At 37.0% G+C, this 22,433-nt stretch overlaps 1 protein-coding gene across 1 annotated transcript; it reads right to left on the minus strand.

The window, feature by feature from the left end:
* Positions 1–313: 313 nt before the first annotated feature.
* Positions 314–17,371, minus strand: LOC123691998 (piggyBac transposable element-derived protein 4-like). Its single transcript, XM_045636600.1, has 4 exons — positions 17,256–17,371; positions 4,557–4,665; positions 3,376–3,518; positions 314–3,166 (listed from the first exon to the last, which is right to left on the minus strand). Exons 2-4 carry the CDS (start codon positions 4,662–4,664, stop codon positions 1,210–1,212), a joined length of 2,208 nt encoding a protein of 735 aa, XP_045492556.1. The 5' UTR covers position 4,665; positions 17,256–17,371; the 3' UTR covers positions 314–1,209.
* Positions 17,372–22,433: the final 5,062 nt, after the last annotated feature.

Here is a 22,433-nt window from a genome sequence, read left to right on the forward strand (position 1 = left end):
AATTGATAATATGATTATTAGGTACCAAGAAAGTATAGCTGTTTTACATGTCCAAAGTTTGCAAACGTGTACTATGGACTAGATTGCAAAAAATAAATGCATTCTCAGTTATAATACAAATAACAAGGACCTATGCTATCCACTTATGTAAACAATTTGACGAATAAAACTGAGATGTTTATAAAAACGGCACTTGAAACACGACCCGACGAAACTACAACATCACTAGGGATGTACCTGTTCGTTTTGTAGTTTATCGATAGTCACGTTTTTTGTACGGAATACAAGTATAGGGTTATAAAAAAATACAACATAAGTTACAATTGCTTTATTTGCACGAAAAATATAAACATTGGTTATAATCGAAAAATATAAACAATGGTGATGAACACATCATCATCATCGTCACAATTGCGTTCAACTCAATCACGGAGAAGAAAGAAGGTAGTCCGAAAACCTCAAACAAGTTTCCTATTTTTATGGATTCTATTACAAAAACAAAAACATAATGTGTATTTTAATTCTCTTCAAAAATAGCAGGAGGTTTGAAATAAATATATTGCTGGAATATTTGTATTTCCTAATCGGTGGAATTTCCATAAAATTCTAATTATCATCAATGTATTTCAACGGAATCATTGAATATGACACAAATCTATGAAATAATTTGTACTTCTACTACGAAGTACGAAGCCACTAAACCAACGCCCACACACCAAACACTCAGCACATCCAAATCTTTCACTTCTCTCATAAATACCTTTCAAATAGCTACCGTGAAACCAAAATGAAATTTTGTGCCTATTGCAAAATATTTATTATATTCACCCCCCCCCCCCCCCCCCCGGCTTCACACGGGTAGACCTGAAAATCCATTCAGTAGTTTCAAAGATTATTCTCACTGGTAAACCTGAAAATCCATTCAGTAGTTTCAAAGATTATTCAAACGGATAAACTTGAAAATCCATTCAGTAGTTTCAAAGATTATTCACACGGCTAAACCTGAATATCCATCCAGTAGTTTCAAAGATTATTCACACGGCTAAACCTGAAAATCCATTCAGTAGTTTCAAAGATTATTCACACGGGTAAACCTGAAAATCCATTCAGTAGTATCAAAGATAATCGCGAACACAAACAAACAAACCTCAAACATTTCGATTATTTATGAATAATTGGATGGAAAGAAGTAGAAAAAGAAAAGTATGATTATGATATGTGATACGATTTGAAGCAATTTTGTATGCACAGTGGGACACCGCAAGTTTCACAAGAAAAGGTGGTTTTTATTGTTTTCCTCCCTTCCCGAAGGCAAACAACACACCGTTTTCGAAAAGTGCGGTTTTCTGCCGAATTACCACCGGTTTGTGGTGTTGTCAGCAAAGTGGGCCAATGTGCACCAGGTATTAATCTCCCAAGTTCTTGGTGCTGAGATCTATTGCTAGATACAGTACGACTGCGACCTTGAGGACAATGAGAAAGATGCTTTGCGAGGATAGAGTCTACAAGTTGAAGGCGGAAAACTAAATGATCATGAACTTTATTAGTGGATGACTGAAGAAGAATACGTGAATTAAGGATGGAAACATTGACCAACCGTTTAAATAGTTTCATGTACCATTTTTGACAACGTTTCCGTTCCAATAAATAAGGCTCTAGCATTTGATCTTTGAGATCCACTCCCCCCATGAATTTATTATAGTCCAGTACCACTTGTGGTTTGAATGGTACTGGACGAGACATATGTTTAGATGGAACTCTAGGCAAGGCAGTATATGAACCATGACAAGTAGAAATCATGGTTACACGTTTTTTGTCTTGCCATGATAACACTGAGACATCGCCGGAATGTCTAGCAATAATCTCTCCCCTTTTTAGCGGAGCCTTATTTATTAGAACGGGAACATCTCGGAGGGATGGTCTTAAAGTACCGATGCAGTCGGTGCCGTTACGTTTAAGAAATCTGGCTAAAAGAGGTGAATTATACCAATTATCCATAAATAATCGATATCCTTTGTTAAGCAAAGGTGCCATTAGCTTTTTTACGACAGCTGTACTTTTAGGCACACCATGTGCTTGTTCTAAATCCGCTGAGGATTGTTTACCCGTGTAAACAATAAACGACCAAAGGTAGCCAGTGACACTCTCACACAATTCGAAAGTTTTGATTCCAAACTTCGAAGCTTTTGTCTTAATGTACTGTTTTATATCTAATCTCCCCTTCCAAAGCGTTAAGCTCTCGTCTATACAAATATCTTTGTCTAATACATAATTAGACTGAAATTTCGCGTTCAGATGTGATATGATCGGTCTTAATCGGTATAGACGATCTGAGGTTTTAGCAGTATTATTTGAGAGATTAGCGGGGTCGGTATCTATAAAATGGAGGGCTCTCGACAAATTTTCATACCTCTTTCGAATGAAAATTCGTTGGAAGACTTCGGTCATTAGGAGAGGGTGGGTTGAAAAACAACTGGTGATGGTTGGCATTTTTATGATGCCCAGCATCATCCAGAAAGAAAAAAGACACAAAATTTCGTGGATGTTGGTAGCGTACCATTCAGACTGGAAAGAGGAAGACGCGATTTGAGAAGCGTACTGGTTCGTCTCAGACACAATCAGACCTAAGATGTCATCGTCCCAATATGAACGAAAAGCATCATAGGCCGAATTATATACCCGAGTTGAACCAGTAACTGCTGGTAAAAACGTTTCCTCCTTCCCCTGAAATGACTCCATAGAAGCCCATTCAAAATCTCCACATTCATCTGCATCGAAAAACTCATAAACATCTTCATTCTCGCTTTCCGTTCCTCTTTCAGGCCTGTTTCTATCGCGACCTTGCATTCTGCTATTTATAACATCCATCACCATATTTCTCAATTCATCAGGCACATCGTCATCTGTCACCCAAATTTCATTCAATGGGTGTCCCACCTCCCACCGAGGACCCCTACGGCCTTGCCCGAACACACGTACACTCCTTACTCGTCCACCCCGATCGCCTCGCCCTCCAACCCTTCGTCTACTCCTTCGTCCACTCCTTCCTCTTTCACTCAAATTTGGGGAAACAAAAATAGTGTGGGCGTCAGCGGTCAAAAATGTGTCTTCGGCTTCCAATGGCGTGCCATCTTCGTCGTAAATTTGTACCACCACTCTTGGTGCTCTGCAAAAATAATTGCCATTATTAGACAAATAATTTAATTCAGTAAACCGAAATAAAAAAGTACGAGAGATATGCTAATTTGATTTTACACAGAAGACATATTTAAGACATCGTAAAACATAAAGAAAAAAAAAATATAATAAGTAAACTTTTATGACAGAGAAATCTTTTCTTTTTATTCTGTATAGATTAATTTAAATACAACTTACGATTCAGATGGCTGTAGCCAAATTGGGGACCTCGACCTCGCTCTTAAGTCACTCCTCCCTTCTATACTCTCGCGTTTTGGCGAGGTAAGTGGCGAATTAAGAGGAGCGACTGGCGTCGGCGACCGGCTCCCTTCATAGTCATCCTTAAACATACAAAATATTATCTACCCCAATCGTAATTTAAAAAAATAACTACATTAAAAATAACCGACTTCAAAAATGGAAAAGTAAAAAATAAAAAAAGATTTGATATTATTAATTAACTACTACATATTATTTAGATGTGCTATTTATTAAAAAAGTTCGATGTCGGTGCGCGGGCTTAATACTAAGGGCTTAGTGTATTTTTCAACACGAATCATTCGAGCCCAAACTCGTTAGAGACTAGAGTCAATATATTACTGAGATCCTATGGCCACCTTCCGATTCAAGCATCAAATCAGCTCTATGACTATGTATGTTTCATCGCTATCCAATTTATATACGTATACGTTTGAATGTGTGTAGGTAATAATGTTGTATTATTGTTTGTCAATATTATCGTATCTTTATTTTGTATGTAGACGGCGCTGGCGCGCGGTAAATCTCTAAAGAGATTATGTTTGCGCCAGTTTAATTTAATTTATAATGAATTGTATAAATAAATAAATACAAAATTTCAGCTCAATCGGTTACCGGGTAGTAAATCAAAGTTACTTGCTACATTTCAATTAAGTCATCGAGATCAGATCAGAACAAAAATGCTCATAAAATAAAAACTACTGAGCCTATCCCAATAAAATTTTTATGGGACCAATTCGACACCATTCCGCATCAAACAAAAAAGAAACCTAGTAGTAATCTTTGTACATACATAAAAAAAATGTACAGGCCGAATTGATAACCTCCTTCTCCTTTTTTTGAAGTTGGTTAAAAAATAAAGGAAAAAGAAAGAATATTAGCCAATATTAGAACATCACACCATATAAACAATATGCAGATATCAGATCTATAAAACCTTTACCCAAAATGAATGGTGTTCCATAAAAAAAAAAATCAAACCCAACCCACCACACCCAAGCAAGTTTACAAAATTACCTTTTTAAGTAAAGAAGGCTATTATCTCCATCTTATGAAAAAATTTAACATTTTTATCTAATACATATACGCTAATACAAGTTACAAAACAAATTGTGTTTTACCTCCACGTCACTATTGCCCTCGTCACTCTGATACTCCTCCTTTTCGTCTGCATAAAGCAGATTTAAGAAATCTGCTGGAGGTTCCTTACTATTGTGTCCAGACGACATTCTGCAAGGATAAAGTAATAACAATTAAAACAATTTAAAATCATCAATACGTATTTTTTTTCGATTGAAAACGAGGTTGTTTTTTTGGTATTAGGTTGAAATAAGGCGAAAAAATAAATATTTTCAATTAAATAAATTACAGTGTTTTTGGGACATAATAATAAGGTAAGCTTTCACCAAATTTCGTAGAAAAAATTTTTTTTTGAAAAAGATATAATTATAAAAAACCAAAAACTTGGTTATTTGAATTTTTCACCAAAATTTTGAGGTTATGTGAAAAAATTGTAAAAACAACAGTTGTAGAACTTTTGATTACCTACAACTTTGCCATTGAACTTTTTTCCATAGGACTTGTAGTTTTGTCGGAAATCAAGAGAAACCATTTTTTAGCCTTAAAACGGGGGTTAACAGCCAGGCCTCATACCCCCGCTAGTATAACATCCCTAGGTATATTAGCTGTTTTGTTTCTCTTTGCTCAGAAATTCCAAATTCGAAAACAGCTATTCAACAACAGAGGGCGTTAGTTTTCAATAGATATAACTATGAACTTTGAACCTCAACACATAGAGATAAGGTTGAAATTTGTGTCACTCTACATTAATGACATTAACTTGATATAAACCTGATGCTATGCCCCAAGAGATGTCAGCCTTGTTATCGATAATCTATACATATAATAAATCTGTAGAAGGGTCAATTCTGTACATTGAAAATATTGAAAAAATAAATAGCAGGGGGTGTTACTGGATTGATACCAAACCCAAATATGTGATTAAAAAAATTTTCTGTTGTTGTCTGTCTGTCTGTCTCTATGTGAAGGCATCACGTGAAAACTAGCGGTTCGATTTCGATGAAACTTGGTATAATTATACCTTATTATCCTGGGCGTAAAATAGGATACTTTTTATCCTGGAAAAATACGTAGAAAAAAATTAATCTTAATTTTTCAGTTTTATCCATAGACGTTGTTCCGTAGAACCGCGAACACACGTTGCGTATTATTATAGGCCATAGTATATATAGATATTTATAAGATTTTATTGTCAGAGGTACCTACTCAAAATGGAGAAATAAACCATCCACGCGAAGACCGACATCCGCGCGGACGGAGTCGCGGGCGGAAGCTAGTTTACAAATAAATCTTTTTTGTGCGCTTTTTTTTCTTTCTATTATATTATGAGTATAGTATAATGTGTCACATTTTGGAGTATGGTTATTACTACTAAGTACATCTTTTCATATTATTATGTCTCTCTCCATAATACACGGGTATCGCCGTAAGGATGATACCCGGTCCTTTGGAAGGCTTACGTGGGGACACAGGTCCAACACGCAGAGGCCCTTTAGAGAATTTAATGTGTTGTGGGACACCAGCCGCAGCCTGCCCATGGCTGCACTATAGAGATACAGCCCTGGGCAGTCCGCGGCCAATGTAGGACTATTGCAGAAAAATGGAAATGAATAAAACTGGGTTATGGAAGGGGGTGTTAGATGGACTGGTATATTGGGTCTATGGGGGCTATGGACGTCTGCCTTTTCAATATTAAAAATTGAAAATTATGGCAGACGGTGACTCGCCAGTTCGGTCGATGGGCTCCCAAAAAGGTTACCGATAATGGCAACAAGGGGGCAACATCAGCTGAACGGCTGGGGGTGTAGAGAGGTGCGGCACCGGTTTCACCATCGCGAGCCCGCGGGCCCGGAGCGGGTTTCCCCGCTATTACGCCATTAGACACTTCCACCCCCGAGCATATAGCTCTAGCGTCTCCACTCTGGACGGCCAACAAAGGCAAGCCAGAGGTGGGGGATCCTGAACCTCGTCATTGTTCACTCCGAACTGCCACCGGGACAGCCCAGAGGTGAGGACAGGGACCTCCCCCGGGAGCGCTCGGTTCCCGCGGGGTCGCTACTCCCCAACACCTCGCCACAAGGTGCCCTGCGGGGTGACTGACTGCACGGTTGGGATATCTATTGTAGATATGCCAACCGGGGGCGATGGGGTCGTCACATCCCTACGCCTATATTATTATTATTATTAAATAAAAAACGGAATAGAATAATATAAATCTATATTTACAAAATACAAACAGAAAATATGCATTATTTTAAATCTTGGAAATGCCGATTGATGATTCATGTATCGGTGGCCTTTGTTAGACTGCTTAAGTGCTGTTCGGCATCCAGTTAACTCGTCCCGTTGCATTTGTCCGATTCTCTTATAAATTAGCCTCATTGGGAAATCTATAAATAAATTGTACAAATGAAAGCTAAGGAAAAACAAAATAAAAATTAATATAATGTTTGTCTTTTCTTAAGTATCGATACTGTTTATATGCGCCCCAACCATCACTAAACCGACATTCGTTTGTTTATTGAAATAATATTCCAGAAAGCCTTGTTTGCTGTTCAATCTATAATAGTACTAATTACTTATGAGCTAAGGTTCATTTTAACTAGATATTTTTATAAATTTTTGACAAATTACGACAAGCGAAGTTATAACATAAAATATAATATGTAAAATAAATAAAAATAAGACTTACCGATGGTATGAAATGCCTCCATTGCTGATATTATTTCATCTGCTATCATTTTTCCACTCTAATACCGAACAATACGCCCTAATTAATGAATAAATATGGAAAAAAAGGTTTGACAGCTGACAACCGACTCGAATATTTTTCTGCGCACAACTGAGAGCAAGTTAGGTGATCTTAAGCGGGGAATTCACTAGACGGGCATGTCCGCGGGCAAGCCTGCAGGCAAGTCCGACGGGTTTTGCTACTATCATGTCTGTGCTTTATCAGTCAGTGTAGTACTGCCGCGGGCAGTCTGGCAGACTGCCCGTTGGAAGTCCGCGCGATTTCATTTTGTCTGCACAGGCACCGACAGATCCAAGCGTGTATGCTTAGTCCAGGCGGCCTGTGATGGGCCATGCTTTACAATGCACAACTGTAGGCCACAATCACTTGCTGTTCACACAATGGCCCATGTCTCATAACTCATTGCTGCCTGGCAAACCACTTGCGATAGACGTACAGTGCTCAGATTGATATAAATCAATAAACCTGAAAGTTTCTTCATTGCTCCACGATACTGACATTTTAGGAGATCAAATACTATATTTTAATTTAAAATAAAAATAAAATTCTAGTTCTAGTACGCAACAAAAAAGTGCACTATCCCGGTCAGCGGTCGGTGACGAACTAAACAATGGCCCATTGTGCGAACACCACAGCACGCTACGCCACGATTCCTTTGAAGTGTGCCCAAAAAAACCGACAACTCCCCGATTGCGCGCCACGAAAGACAGTTGCCCGCCATCATATACAATTACCTCGTGTACACAATGGCAATGGGTCAGCAGCGGCCATTGTGTACTGGGGCCTTAATAACGAAGCCGTTCTAAAACAAACTGAAGAGTCTGTGAAGTGTATTGCGTCGCCAGGCATGCCCGGACGGACTGCCCGCGGAGTGCGGACATGCCCGTCAAGTGAATTCCCCGCTTTACTAGTGTCACGTGGGCCACGCCAACATCACACTTCTATATTATGTGTCTTTCTAAAACACACAGCGTTGGATGAAGAAGCAGTCTATGAATCCTATGAAATCTCTATAAATAAGGTCACCTTACCGACTTTCCGTGTATCTTTCACCTCACTAGCAAGTGCGCGTCCCTAGTTAATGTCATCGCTCCTGACGCGCCGTCATCTTCAAATGTCAATACGGCATAGCGTTTATGAATTCGTGCGCAATAACATCGCGCAGAATGTAATTCTCGAAATCTCGAATTAAAACACACAGTTAAATTTTAGTAGTAATCGGGGAATTAGGTAGTTCCAATAGGAAGCACAAAGGACCACGTTGTCGGAAAAAAATTCGAAAACCGGTGCTTTGGTATGTATAATAGTGGCGGGAACTCTTTTTCGTCCTCGGAGGACGAGAGGGAAGCACTTTAGAATAGGCAACACCTCAAAACGGGGCGGGGGAGGGGAAGGGGGAGGGGGGAGGGGTAGAACCCCCCCTGTGAAGGGGGGGGTGCGGAGCCCCCCCCTTTATTTTATATTAATTTTTTTAGTTTGAGGTTAATTTCACACTTTAAAGTACCAATTTAGTGTAGGTTACACCTCAAAAGTTTAAACCTACGTAGTTTTTTTTTTTTGTTTGAGTGGGAATCGCCCTAAAGTCGCTTCTGGCACTCGCCGGCCGCTGCCGCGGCACGCTCGCTTCGCTCGCTCGGCTCGTGCGGCAGTTCAAAAGTTAACCTAACACGTTCGTCGCTTCGCTCCTCGCTACCTATTTGAATACTAAAAGTAAAAGTTAATCGTTTTTAAAAACTGAAGCAAGTGAGCTATATAAAAAAATTAAAATGTATCATTTATACTCTATGATAAGCTAGTATATTTGTATTGCTAATCTGCGATAATGGCTAATGATAGGCAGAAATGGAAAATTTTGGAGGAGGCTTTCACCGCACAAAGCGGTCCTTACAATTAAGAAAATAGGATAAGTACTAACATAGAATAGCATCAATGTTACTAACAATAAACATATACTAGTTTTAAGATTTTACAAATTATTATATAAAGTATTAAGTGTTAAGTTAAATTGTAAAACATTTTTTGTAAAAGTAAGGAAATAAAAGCTTATATTATTATGTATCTCAATTCCATAATACACGGGTACCATCATAAGGAAGGTACCCGGTCCTTTGGAAGGCTTACGTGGGGACACGGATCCAACACGCAGAGGCCCTTTCGAGAACTTTACTGTGTTGTGGGACACCAGCCGCAGCCTGCCCATGACTGCACTATAGAGATACAGCCCTGGGCAGTCCGCGGCCGATGTAGGACTATTGCAAGATAAGGAAACAAAATAAACTGGGCTATGGAAAGGGATGTTAATGGACCGGAATTTAGGACTATGGAAGACTATGGCACCTGCCTTTCTACTAAAATATAGCAAAAAATTGTTGGCAGGTGGTGACTCGCCCTCTCACTGTATGGGCCCCCGAAATAAGTCGCTGCAATAGTGCGACAAGGGGGCAACATATTGTGAGCAGCTAAGGGTGGAGAGGCGTCCCTGGACTTTAAACTCCGATCACGCGCTCCCTGAGGGTCCAGCATCACGTGCCCACTCGCCACTTACGATTCACATCCACCCTTCGAGCTAAAAGCTCTCGCGACTCCACTCTGGCCGGCCGGTTAAGGCAAGCCAGAGGTGGGGGGTCCTGTCCTCGTCAGGCTTCACTCCGACCGGCCGGTGAAGGCAAGCCGGAGATGAAGACAGGGGCCTCCCCCGGGAGCACTCGGTTCCCGCGGGGTCGCTACTCCCCGACACCCCGCCACAAGGTGTCCTGCGGGTTGACTGATTGCACGGGTGGAATATCTGTTCCAACCGTGGGCGATGGGGTCGTCACATCCCTACGCCCATATTATTATTAATCTGCGATCTGCGTAAATAAGGATTTTAACATTAGGGTATTATTTATAGCTAAGTTTTAATAATAGGGTATTATTTATTGTTTAGGGAAGCAAGTAATTAAAAAAAAAAACAAAAAAAAAATTTTATAAACATATTTAATTACTTTTATCAATTCTTCAAAGCTGTCTAAATGACTTTTTTGAATGTCAGTACGCCATAAATATTCTACTAGCCAATCTTCAAAATTTTCTTTCTAGTTCACTTTGTGAAACCGTCGCTTCAGATTCCGCCACTGGCTCTCTACGAGTTACGTTACGCTCGCGTCTATGATTTACGTTCCATATTATGTCATTGACGCGGAAATTTGACATTCACAAATGCTTTTATCGAAACGAGTTGAAGTTTGATATGTCATCGCGTTTTTTTTTTTGCACATTTCATGGTAAAGAGTAACAGTAATCACGTTTTGTTTGCACAGTTGGAGGTTATATAACATTTTTTCAAAAAAATATATCTCAAAAACAAATGCACTCCGCACCTTGATATTTTGGTAAATGATACCTCTTAACCATACCTATCTACCAAAAAAATATCAATTTAAAATGAGGTGTTGCTTATTCTATAGCTGAGCCTCAATATTTAAATGTAGGTCATTAATAAAACACAATGCATGCCTATAGTGAGATCACTATATTATCATCGGGTCTCTTTATCATACACAGGCACATTGGTTACTGTGTCAAGTATTGCTTTTAACCAGACTTGTGAAATAGCGTTAAGCTACCTAGGTAAAAGATACTTAGGTATAAGGATTCGGCCGTGATCCCCTCTGGCTAACGAGCCCCAGTACTCAGCAGGTAGTGAGGCATCTCAATCACTTTGACCATTCAATTGTAACTACCTCAACAAAGGTGGGTACTACTTAGTGCCCACTGACCACATAAATAATTCAGGACAATTAAGAGGTACTTAGATTTTAGATAGGTACAAAACCTGTCTATCACAATATTCTAAAGAGAAGAAATTGTTAATTAAATATTATAATATCATTTCAATATTGATACATGTCACATATAGATTTTACATTACACAACTATTGTAATATCATTTCAATATTGATACATGTCACATGTAGATTTTACATTACTTAAGATATGATATAGAATGTATAATGTGAACAACGGTCTCACACAATATTCAGTATGAGCTACTTATTACTACAAGTTGAGATTACCTAGTTTATGGTAAATAATTCTTAACATAAAGAGCTTATTTTCATAGTCAATTGATACCAGAATAAGCTTTGATTCTATGGGTACTTATTTGAATAGTATTGAAAAATCATAAGAAATAGACATTGCATATTAGGAGAGGTAGATATGTTTATATACATTATCATCATCAAGGACCCATATTTACTGTATCCCCGAACAGTTGAATGATATCCTTCTTGGTTATAATGTTACCAATGATAATGATGTTTTTCTAGTTCCTTTCTTACTTAAGTGAAAGAGCTTGGCTTAAAATTAACACACTCAGGTGTGATAACAATTCTATAATATCAACGGTAAAGTAACCAAGATCTTTGTATTTTTTATTTTGTATCTTCTACAAAGATATGTACTGTAAATATGTTCAAGAAAGGTGTCCTCAGTCATGATTAGTATGGTTAGTGATGCTGAAGGAACTTGTTTAGAAAATCCCAGAAAAATATATGCCATACTTACATTCAGAAATGCTTCTGGCAATAAAAGCTGATGGCTCCACCAGGTTGATATTCAACCTGAGACACCTAGACACCTAGGTATTAACCAGGTAATTTTGATACATATCACAGGTTATAACGGTAATTAAATTCTCACAGAGCCATAATTGGCTTGTAAAATTATACATCATTGATAGCAGTAATGGAATTTTTAGAAAGCCAGAATTGGCTTGTACAATCAGGTATCATTGGCCTATTTTCTGCCTGCATAGGGCAGCCATTTCAAATGGGTCGCGGAGACCCTACAGGCTGAAGGTGTCCGCTTTCTGTTTTATTTAAACTATTAACTTTTGGTCTACTAAGACTGTTACAAAATTAACTTCACAGGTCTTGTAGACTGTGAAGATTTTGGAAAAGCTTGATTGGCACTACAGCCACATAAAGTCCATTACCTTCTGGTTTAGTTAAACAATTAACTTTTGGTCTACCAGAACCATTCCAATTTAACTTCAGGTCGTGGAGACCATGAAGATAAGAACTATTCCAATTTAACTTCAGGTCGCGGAGACCATGAGGATATTGGTAAAGCTTGATTGGTACTCCAATCACAAAAAGGGTCACAGCCTTCTGATTTATTTATTTAACAGTTTTATGTACCATTACAAATTTTATAATCATATCATAATATTAAAAGAAAATGAAACATTCATAGCACATAAGGCAACCTTATCGCTTATCAGGGATCTCTTCCAGGCTGCCCATTTAGTTAGACTACCTGGATTATTCTAATTTAACTTCAGAGGTCTCGGAGACCATGGAGATTTAGTAAAGCCACAGAATGAGCCACACCTTTCTAGTTAGACAATTATCTTTTTGTCTTCAAGGATTGTTCCAATTTAACTTCTCAGGTCGCGGAGACCATAGAGATTTTGGAAAAGCGGGTTTGGCACATCAATTACAAAATGTACATTGTAAACCTGGATACTTGTGCCTCATGGGTGACACTATAGAAAATATGTCTGTGTTATTACCAGTCCCAAAAGCCTCAAAAATAAAGCATACTGTTGTAGTCAGTAATCATGTCGTGCACTAAAAAAGAGTTGCAGACAGTTCTATACAATCTAACACTGAGAGGTGGCAGACTGTACAGTTGTCGCCTCCAAGTATTTCTCTAGAGTTTCGCTCACAGCAGAGAGGCTTTCTCCCTCTACATGCTATACAAGACTTAAGAGTTGTGGGAAAGAAACATAAACAGAAATGTCTTTGTAAAAGAACAAGTTCGTCACTTCCTAACTTCAGATGCCGCGGATGCGGGCTGAGTAGGACATCTGAACAGTACTTACCTGTCAGAGAAGTGGAGAGGGAAGCAAGGGACTTGGCACAAAAATTTCTGAGTTATATGTAGTGTACCATAAGTATGCAATTCTTTATTGCTTCTGAGAAAATTTAAAGGGGCGCACATCCTTTAGCCCAAGCTAGCAATCAGACTTTGGTCGCCCACATACAAAGGTTGCTAACTCCCTTAGCTCTCACAACTGAGTAACTTTACCTAGCTGAGAAGTTAGGATAACTCTTGGCACGCTTCCAGGACGCCTAAATGGCTTTTGATTTAGATTGCCTCTCAAGAAATCAACCTGTACCAGAGTGGCTTCTCCTGCCTTTGTACAACAGGAAATATATATCGGAGGTTCCAGATGTGGACCATTTCGCTACAAAAAGGAGTGCTTTAGTGCCAGGGCATATTTTCCAAAGCCTGCTCCGAATTTTGCGACATCTGCAGTTTGAATATTCCCTTCCTAGGGTAATCCTACAAGTGTACTAGCGCACCTCGCACCCCAGGACCGGGGCAGTTACATAGCACCCAAGGGTGGCTTATGGTTATTGACTACCGACCCTGAAGTCAGGAGCACTCAGACCATTGGTGAACGCCCTTGCCTTCCAACTGCTCAGTCAGAAGAAGGGGGGGGGGGGGGGGAGAGAAAACAGCCCATTGTAAAGCAAGGAAGAAGGAGCTGTTAAATAGTGGTGCCCCTCCACAGTGCCAACATGATCCTCCAAGCAAGAGGACATTATCATGATATCATGATACAATAAATACAAGAATAATAATAAAAAAAAATGCGTGTAATCTAATACACACAGATTCTATTTCATTAGCTTAGGTCTATAATAAGCAAGCTGACCTTGTTCTCTCAGGAGCCCTTATGCTATTACTGGTGTCAGACCGAGAAGCTCTTGACATGAACATGACTTCTGAAAATCTCAAAAGAGAGTTTTTTATCACAGCAAAGTAGGATTATAGCCTGGCCTGAATACTGATACAACAACACATTATCAACACATGACCATGTGGAAAACTTGGTTCAAATAACAGAGGACAGATTTTCAGACATAGAAGTAGATAATTGATTCTTATCTAGGGGCGGACCCTTTAAGCTTGCAATACAAACCTTTATCTATGGCTGGATAAGGTCCTTCCAGATTTTAAAGACAGTAAACATAGCAGCCCTGTCCAGCAGTGGCCCCAAGGTAAGGGCACCATCCCATTGGGGCAATACAGTCTCAATAAAGTTTTACTGCCGGCCAGTCAATTTAGCCAGTACCAGTGCGTCTGGATTACTTTAAGGTAACCTTAAACTATTTAAGTAATTAACTATTTAATTCAGTTTCATTAATTTAAGATCATGGTAATGATCAATGTGTAACAAGCATACTTAACCCCGCATCCATACAAATATATATTATACTGTTCATTGCAATAAAGATGATTAGATAAATAAAATAAATAAATATTTAGCCTTAGAGGCTCCATTATTTATCCTTGGTGATATTGATCTTATTGAGTTGTAATTTATAAGATGTTATTTTTATTTTATTATATCGCACCTTCGGTAGAACAAGGGCATAATTGTCAAAAATTGCCAAAATGACTTAAATATGCAGAAATGCTTTAAAAAGGCCCTTTCAACTGGAGGGACAAAGACATTCGTTTAATTCCTACAAAAAACAGCCAGATTGAAATAGTGGCGTTGTCATTTTGGCGCTATTTTGTTTCTCTCTTGGCGAGACAAAGTCTCATTGGTTAGTTGTGCCATCGGCGGGGACTGAGCTAGCTGTCACTTGGAGCGCTAACGTCGTTTATGTAAATATGCCCTATAATGTTTTTGATTTCTGGAACGACAAGGCCATATCTGTCACACTTATGCCTAGTTTACGATTTAAAAATTGGGAGGACAAAGTCGTTCAGACAATTGTGCCCTTGTCTGTCCAAGATTTGTTATACTCCATGGTCTTAAAAGTAACATTTTATTCCGATAATTGCTGTAGAGAGCAAAAAAAAACAAGTTAGTTTTTTAGAAATTTAAACGATAGGACTGCCAATCAAAATACAACAAACACCCACAAATCTATCCTCAAAAACTTTCGAGTTTACATAATAAATAATAATATTAGTAAGATATTTATTCGTAAATAATTATTTTTCTTTTTCAAATTTGTTTTTGGAATGTATTATTTTGCTGTGAACACATTGCCTATAAAATCGATCATACATAAATTAGGGGACCCAGCATAAAGCCGATGCCGTCCATTCCGGAATGTAAAACGTGCAAAAAAAGCTGGCCCAATATCAATATGCACTCCGGCAGAATACATAAGCCTTATAAAAAATGCCTCGAAAAAGGAGGAATTATTTAATGTCAAGGAATTGAATTATGATTCTTTCTTGTTCTGTTATCTTAATATAATATTATTCCAATTTTTAAAGCGATTCCAAAGAATTTTGCTAGGAAACATAATAGTTTCAGATTGTTGAAGATGTGTAATGGCTGATTAGTAAGTTTTGATCTCTATTTTTGTGATAAAGTACTGCGGCTTTCTAAAGTGTTTAAGAAAATAAAACATTTATACAAAAAAACACGTTATTATCATTCCAAAATTATTAACTTAAAGCTTTAGATATGGCCATATTTACAAATTAATTTTCTTGTTGGTGGAACAAGGGCACAAATGTACACCTACTTAAGAAAAAAATATTATTAAAAAAAAACTAGCAGTTTTTAATATTTGTAAACGATACACCTAAAAGAATATAGTATATAGTTTATGTCATACAAAGCAGAACAACCATAAAAAAATTATTATCATAGCTAGACCACATTAAGTACTACAAATATCTTAAAATGGCTCTCCTGTAAAATTGCAAAAACTGTAATTGTGCCCTTGTTCTACCGAAGGTGCGATATTTTGAACTTTGATTTGTTCAAGGATGGGTTCTTAGGTTCTAAGACTTAGTCAGTTCATTAGTATTTTCTTATTGCTAAGATTATCTGAGGAGAACAATTTAAAATTTAGAGGATATATGGTTGGTTCTTACATGGAAGAAGAACAATTTTTTGTTGTTACTACATAACCCTTTTGTATTGTTTTTGGAATCTAAAGGATTACATGTTCATTTATCATTCTGTAAGGAATGAAATTTAAATTGTAATACAGCACTCTTAGGTATTACAATACTAACAAGATAATTTAATTTCAACATAGCGTTTATATGACTTTCTTCACCAGCAGATATCAAACACATCTTCATCCAACGCTGTGTGTTTTAGAAAGACACATAATATTGATGTTTTGCATTAAAACAAAACATGTATTATGTGTTGAATAAAACACACAGCGTTGCAGTTTACTGCTTGCTGATGAAGATGCTATGCCGTATAGACATTTGAAGATGACGGCGCGTCAGGAGCGATGACATTAACTAGGGACGCGCACTTGCTAGTGAGGTGAAAGATACACGGAAAGTCGGTAAGGTGACGTTATTTATAGAGATTTCATAGGATTCATAGACTGCTTCTTCATCCAACGCTGTGTGTTTTATTCAACACATAATACATGTTTTGTTTTAATGCAAAACATCAATATTTTGTTCTTACTGTTCTGTGATACAAATACACGAACATACACTCGTAACGCAATGCCTCACTATCAACATGTACATATACATCCAACCCTTGCTCCAACCATAATCATATTCTGTCGACCTATCGACACCTTCCGTACAATTGCAAGCCATTTACTACCGTAAACTGATACGAAATAGAGATCAAAATGGCGTGCTGCGAATTTATCAATAAATCCGCCATTTTGATACATCGAATAGGTACATACATGACTTCTCGTATTTTTATTAAAAATTTTCTAACAAAAATTATAAGAAATAAGGTCAAATCTGAATGAAAACTAGTTTCAATTAAGTGTTTTAGTAATTTTATAGTATTCACGAACATATATCGCCATGAATTCTCCGGAAATATGCGACTATATGTAGTCACTTTTGAACTTGAAAATCACTGATATTACAATGTATTTCTTACAATTACAACCTACAGAGCAGACATATATTGAAATTTATGCACAACAACACAGTTTGTAACAGTTATCCAATAAAATATAGCATTTACCTTACAAAAATCCAAAAATCACGCACGTGTTGTTCACTGACACACCAAACTAGCAGGCAGCAGCACTAAACAGCACTAAACAAATTGAACACAATATGTATTTTTGAATATGGCCAACCGCCAATGGCCATTGGCCATAATACAAAGATAAAAAATAAAGTAGCGTTCATATTTCACTAAATTCTTTACAAATCAAAAAGCTTTAAATATAATCATTTTGTGAGATATATAATAATCAGTAAATTTTGTTATTTCCTTTTCTTCCTTTTTTCTTCTAAACCATTTCATTCAGTTCAGTTCAATGTTCATTCTTAAAGTATTAATAGACGTTCGAATACGGACCGCACCGTGACCTTGGTGCGCTTGGACCATATTCGATCATGTGTACAATGGTCCGCCGCACATAATTATTATTATTGACGGTGCGCTCGGATCGAGGGATTTTTCTTCCGAACGGAGTGTGTAAGAGCGTTTTCACATTGTCCGGTCCGATATCGGATATCGGAAGCCGATAGCCGATATCCGATATCGGACACAATTTGCCCTTTCACATTATCCGATAATATCGTCCCGATATCATGAGTGTTGCCAGAAACTGGAAAAGTAGATATATGGAGAATTAAAAAAAAAAAGTGGATGCATTTATGTTACAAAAAATAAACTTTATTTTAAATAAAATAAATAGTAATAAATAAACTATGTTTTTCAAACCGGTTTAATCTGCTGACTGCGGAGTTTGGATTTGTACCCTCTGCAGAGTCAGAATCTAGTTTCAATAGGTATTCAATTTCATTGTGAGGCTTGTTTTTTTTATATGCTGTTTTTCTTTTTTTGAATAATAGAACATGTTGTGTGGTCGTAGTGAATTTTAGAACTTTTTTATATTAAATCATGTACGACTGTTATGTTCATAAACAAATAAAATTAAATAAAATTCAACTCAGTATTAAAGCGACGAAACTGGCAAATATAAATTCAAATTACATTTACAAATGTAGGTGCTGTTATTACAATTTTATAGTCTAATAATAATATATATATATTATACCTATAAATAATAGGTAGAATGTACATCATTCTACCTATTATTTGGGTGTGCAAATATTAAACGAAATAAATTAAACTAAACTAATTCTTCGTTGTCACAGATTCCGCAATGTAATAAATTCTTGAATGTCATAAAATTGTTTCTCCATTAACTATTTCGTCAGTTTCTTCTAAAATATGTCATACTATTTTTGTTGATTTATTGTACATGTTGGAAAGTGCAGTATATTTTGATACCTCGTTAACATAATATGCAAATTTACTTTTCCTTTCTTAAAATATTCTGGGTAGTATTTAACTGTGGAGGAAGGAAGGTGGAATTCCTCCATCGAAAAAGGGAGGATCCTCGACCAGTCTACTCGACTGGCCGGCCGTGAAGGCCCCAATGGATGATGTCGGAAAGTTGTATATATAGCTCTGTAGCGAAACATTTCGCTTGCGCGATTCAGAGCGAGGTGTCGCTACATAACAAATATTATAACTACCCCTTTCTTTCCAAGCTAGTACCTATTTGAAAAATCAGTAGATCACCCGAAAAATCATAAGGTCTAGCAACACTGGTCATCATGGCAAACTATAATAAAAAACTTTATTTGTTGTATTTATTATATTTGAGACGTAAAAAAAGATATAGATATTTTTATTTACTTCAGTTCAACCAATTGCCGTATATTATAGGACGGTATTAAAATAACTCCCGTAAAAATTTTTTTTAATGCCTTTAAATACTTAAATGAATGTTTTCTTAATAAAAAGGTTTAAAGTAAATGAAGGATTTTTTTTACATTTAGCGCCTAGAAATGACTGAAAATACACAAACTAGTGCTTTTTTTGCTGTTGGTATACTACCTTTTCGAAAATTGAGTTGGTAACACTGAACATTATCGTCCGATAGTTCACGGGAATATCGGTGTTGGCTCCGATATCCGATATCGGACCGGACAATGTGAAAGACAGGTACCTAAATTTTACTTAGCCATTTTATTCATTTTACTTAGCCTCCGATATCGGATATCGGCTATCGGCGCCCGATATCCGATATCGGACCGGACAATGTGAAAACGCTCTAACGCGCTGTACTTGACGTTCAATCGTAACCCGGGGTGGGCCCCTTCTCCGTCCCCCCCCGCCTCGGCACCGCGCACCCCGCTCGCCCTAGCAGCGGCGCGGGCCGCAACAGTCGGCCATGATTCGTGCTAACGGCTACCTATGCGTCGCGCAGCAGCGCGTACGCCGCGCCGTTAATTGTATTTTGATAATGTGTAAGAAATGTAAGAAAATGTTATAATTTTTATGTGTTAATGTATCTTAATAGCATGTGTGTTAAAGTAAATAAAGTACTTTCAACCTTCAATGTTATAAGGTCCGGACCGTACCAATTCGCGCGTATGGCCGGGCGATCGCACCGGAGTCCGGACAGCGCTTTAGTCACAGTTCTACCACCAAACAAAACGGACGTCGGTCGATCGTCATCAATGGCGATGGCGTCGGATGACGTGGCTATTACTGAAGAAAGATTAATAATAGAAATTTTAGAACTCTACAAAGATTTATGATATGACTGCATATGTCTGAACGAATCCCTGTCTTTTAAATATAATTTTGCCCATTCTTTTCAAGAGAAAAGCACCAGCAGGTTGCGCTAAGTTCAGTGTTGAAAAAAAAAATATTCATAGAGTTAGCATTAACCTCATTAATGTGTAAATAAAGTGGTATACATAATAATTGGTTGAAAACTATTTACGGTTATTTTAAGTAATTTGGATTTTGATTATTTTGTGGCGTTGCCACTTATATTATCTTTATTTTATTATCTGTGGCGTTCCGAAGCGGAGCGCGCTTGGCCGAATTTCGAAAGGGATTCGACCGTTAATTTTCACTAGAGAGAGCAAATAGTTAAGACGCCATTATTCATTGTCTCATAATTACTCATTACTTGCTCGGTGGCTCGGTGCTCTATTAACTAGACTCATTGAAACATCTGTATAGATTTAAATAATGTTGTAACTGAAAGGTATATTAAAGGATTAACACAATCTACCACTTTCATTTACGTGGGTAACAAAACCCCATAATTTCATTAACATTTCTTTCAATGTTTGTACCTTTATCAATACTTATATTTATTTTTTTTAACACAATTTGAATTAACTTTAATTATTTCGAAAAAACTACAATGAAACGAAAGCTTTTTCCAACAATTAATAATTATTGCTAACGATAAATCGATTGCACGCATCAATTCACGCGCCTTACTTTTAAGAGTGCTCGATTGTGCGAAGCGTTGCTGTAGTTGGAACATTCAACGTTAAGCATTATGCCGCATAATGCGCTCTAGTGCTGTAATTGGAAAACACGGTCTGTTTAGTAGGTACCAATAGAAACCTTGAAGTGAGGTCTACATGTGACAAAAATACCACATTCTAACCACGAAATTATTAGGAGATATAGATTTTCAAAGAATTCAATGTCAGGGTTGTAAAAAAATAAAAACGAATATCAATAAAAATTACAATACTTTCGCCTATATCGACAATATCGAAAATTTCAAAAAGGGATAATTTGCGCCTGTAATTACTACATATATTAGCAACATAATAAATTATCTAGTGTATCAATTATTTTTTATACGAATTTATTTAGCTCAGTCGGCCGCGAAAATTCCAATATTTTAAATATTTTTTTAAAAATCGTGTTTTTGAAATAAAACTCTGGGTGTTCTACTTGTGCATTTAAAAAGAGAAGCTCCTAAGATATTTCCAATAAAACAAGAATGTCACTTTTTCGGGCCCAAAAACATATTAAAGTGCGACGTCCTCGCTATCCAGTAGTACGGAAAGCACTGGACCGATTGGTGCGGTCCGGTGGTGTGGCGTGTCGATCGCACCGCACGAGTGCGGTGGTCCGGTCGCACCAAGTTCGAACGTCTTAGGCCCAGATTCACAGTCGTGACTTTACTTTACCGCAAAAGAGTCTTCATAAAGTAAACTTTGTATGACCAAAGTTTACTTTCAACATATTTAATTTCAGAGAGAATTGCTTGACTTTCCTTAGAAAAGTACGGTCCCAAAGTAAAGTACAGGGTAAGACGTGTAACTGTTACTTTATACGCATAATTTATGTTTTTGAGAACATAATATTATTAAATTAAGTTATATTTCCATAAAAAACATATATAATAATAACATTATTATTTTATATCAAAAATTAAATGTTTTGAAAAAAAAACCATCATGTAGGAAGATTATAGTATAAATATAAAAAACCGGTAGACACAGCAAAATTCGTCAGAAAAATATAATAATGTTATAAGACAAACGAAACGATGCAACGATCAACACATCAACAAAAAAATGTTACTCGACATGACGTTTCGATCTATAATCCCAACCATATTAAAATGTGTTTCTGTTCTACGAAACTGGTTTAAAATGTAGGCCTACGTGATTTATACGCATAGTCATGTAAAGTTTACTTTGAGACCAAAGTCATGATTATCGGCTCCTTAGCCTTTACTAAGTAAAGTATAGTTTCTGGAAAGTAAAGATGAGCTTGACACGACTAAGAAATATATTTTTGGTTGAAAGTAGATCTTTCCATCAAAGTAAAGTTAAAGTGCGATCTATGAATCTCGGCCTAAGGCCGATGTGTTGATCGTTGCATTGTTTCGTTTGTCTTTTATCATTAATAGAATATTTTTCTGACGAATTTTGCGGTGTCTACCGGTTTTTGATATTCTACTATAATCTTCCTACATAATGGTTTTTTTTGTAAACATTTCATTTTTCATATAAAATAATAATGTTATTACAGTTTATTATATAATATGTTTTTTTATGGAAATATAACTTAATTTAATAATAATAAAAACATAAATTATGCGTATAAAGTAACAGTTACACGTCTTACCCTGTACCTACTTTACTTTGGGACCGTACTTTTCTAAGGAAAGTCAAGCAATTCTCTCTGAAATTAAATATGTTGAAAGTAAACTTCGGTCATACAAAGTTTACTTTGTGAAGACTCTTTTGCTCTAAAGTAAAGTCACGACTGTGAATCTGGGCCTAAGGGCGAGATTCATAGATCGCACTTTAACTTTACTTTGATGGAAAGATCTACTTTCAACCAAAA

The sequence above is a fragment of the Colias croceus genome, chromosome 5, assembly GCF_905220415.1.
Source record: "Colias croceus chromosome 5, ilColCroc2.1".
Lineage (NCBI taxonomy): Eukaryota > Metazoa > Arthropoda > Insecta > Lepidoptera > Pieridae > Colias > Colias croceus.

Bases quoted from the DNA above. Each gene is read 5' to 3' on its own strand.
- LOC123691998 (XM_045636600.1), bottom strand. From the start codon at position 4,664: ATGTCGTCTGGACACAATAGTAAGGAACCTCCAGCAGATTTCTTAAAT. The intron at 3,519-4,556 runs GTAAAACACAAT...TGTATGTTTAAG, and splicing joins AGGGCAATAGTGACGTGGAG to GATGACTATGAAGGGAGCCG. The intron at 3,167-3,375 runs GTAAGTTGTATT...TTATTTTTGCAG, and splicing joins TGGCTACAGCCATCTGAATC to AGCACCAAGAGTGGTGGTAC.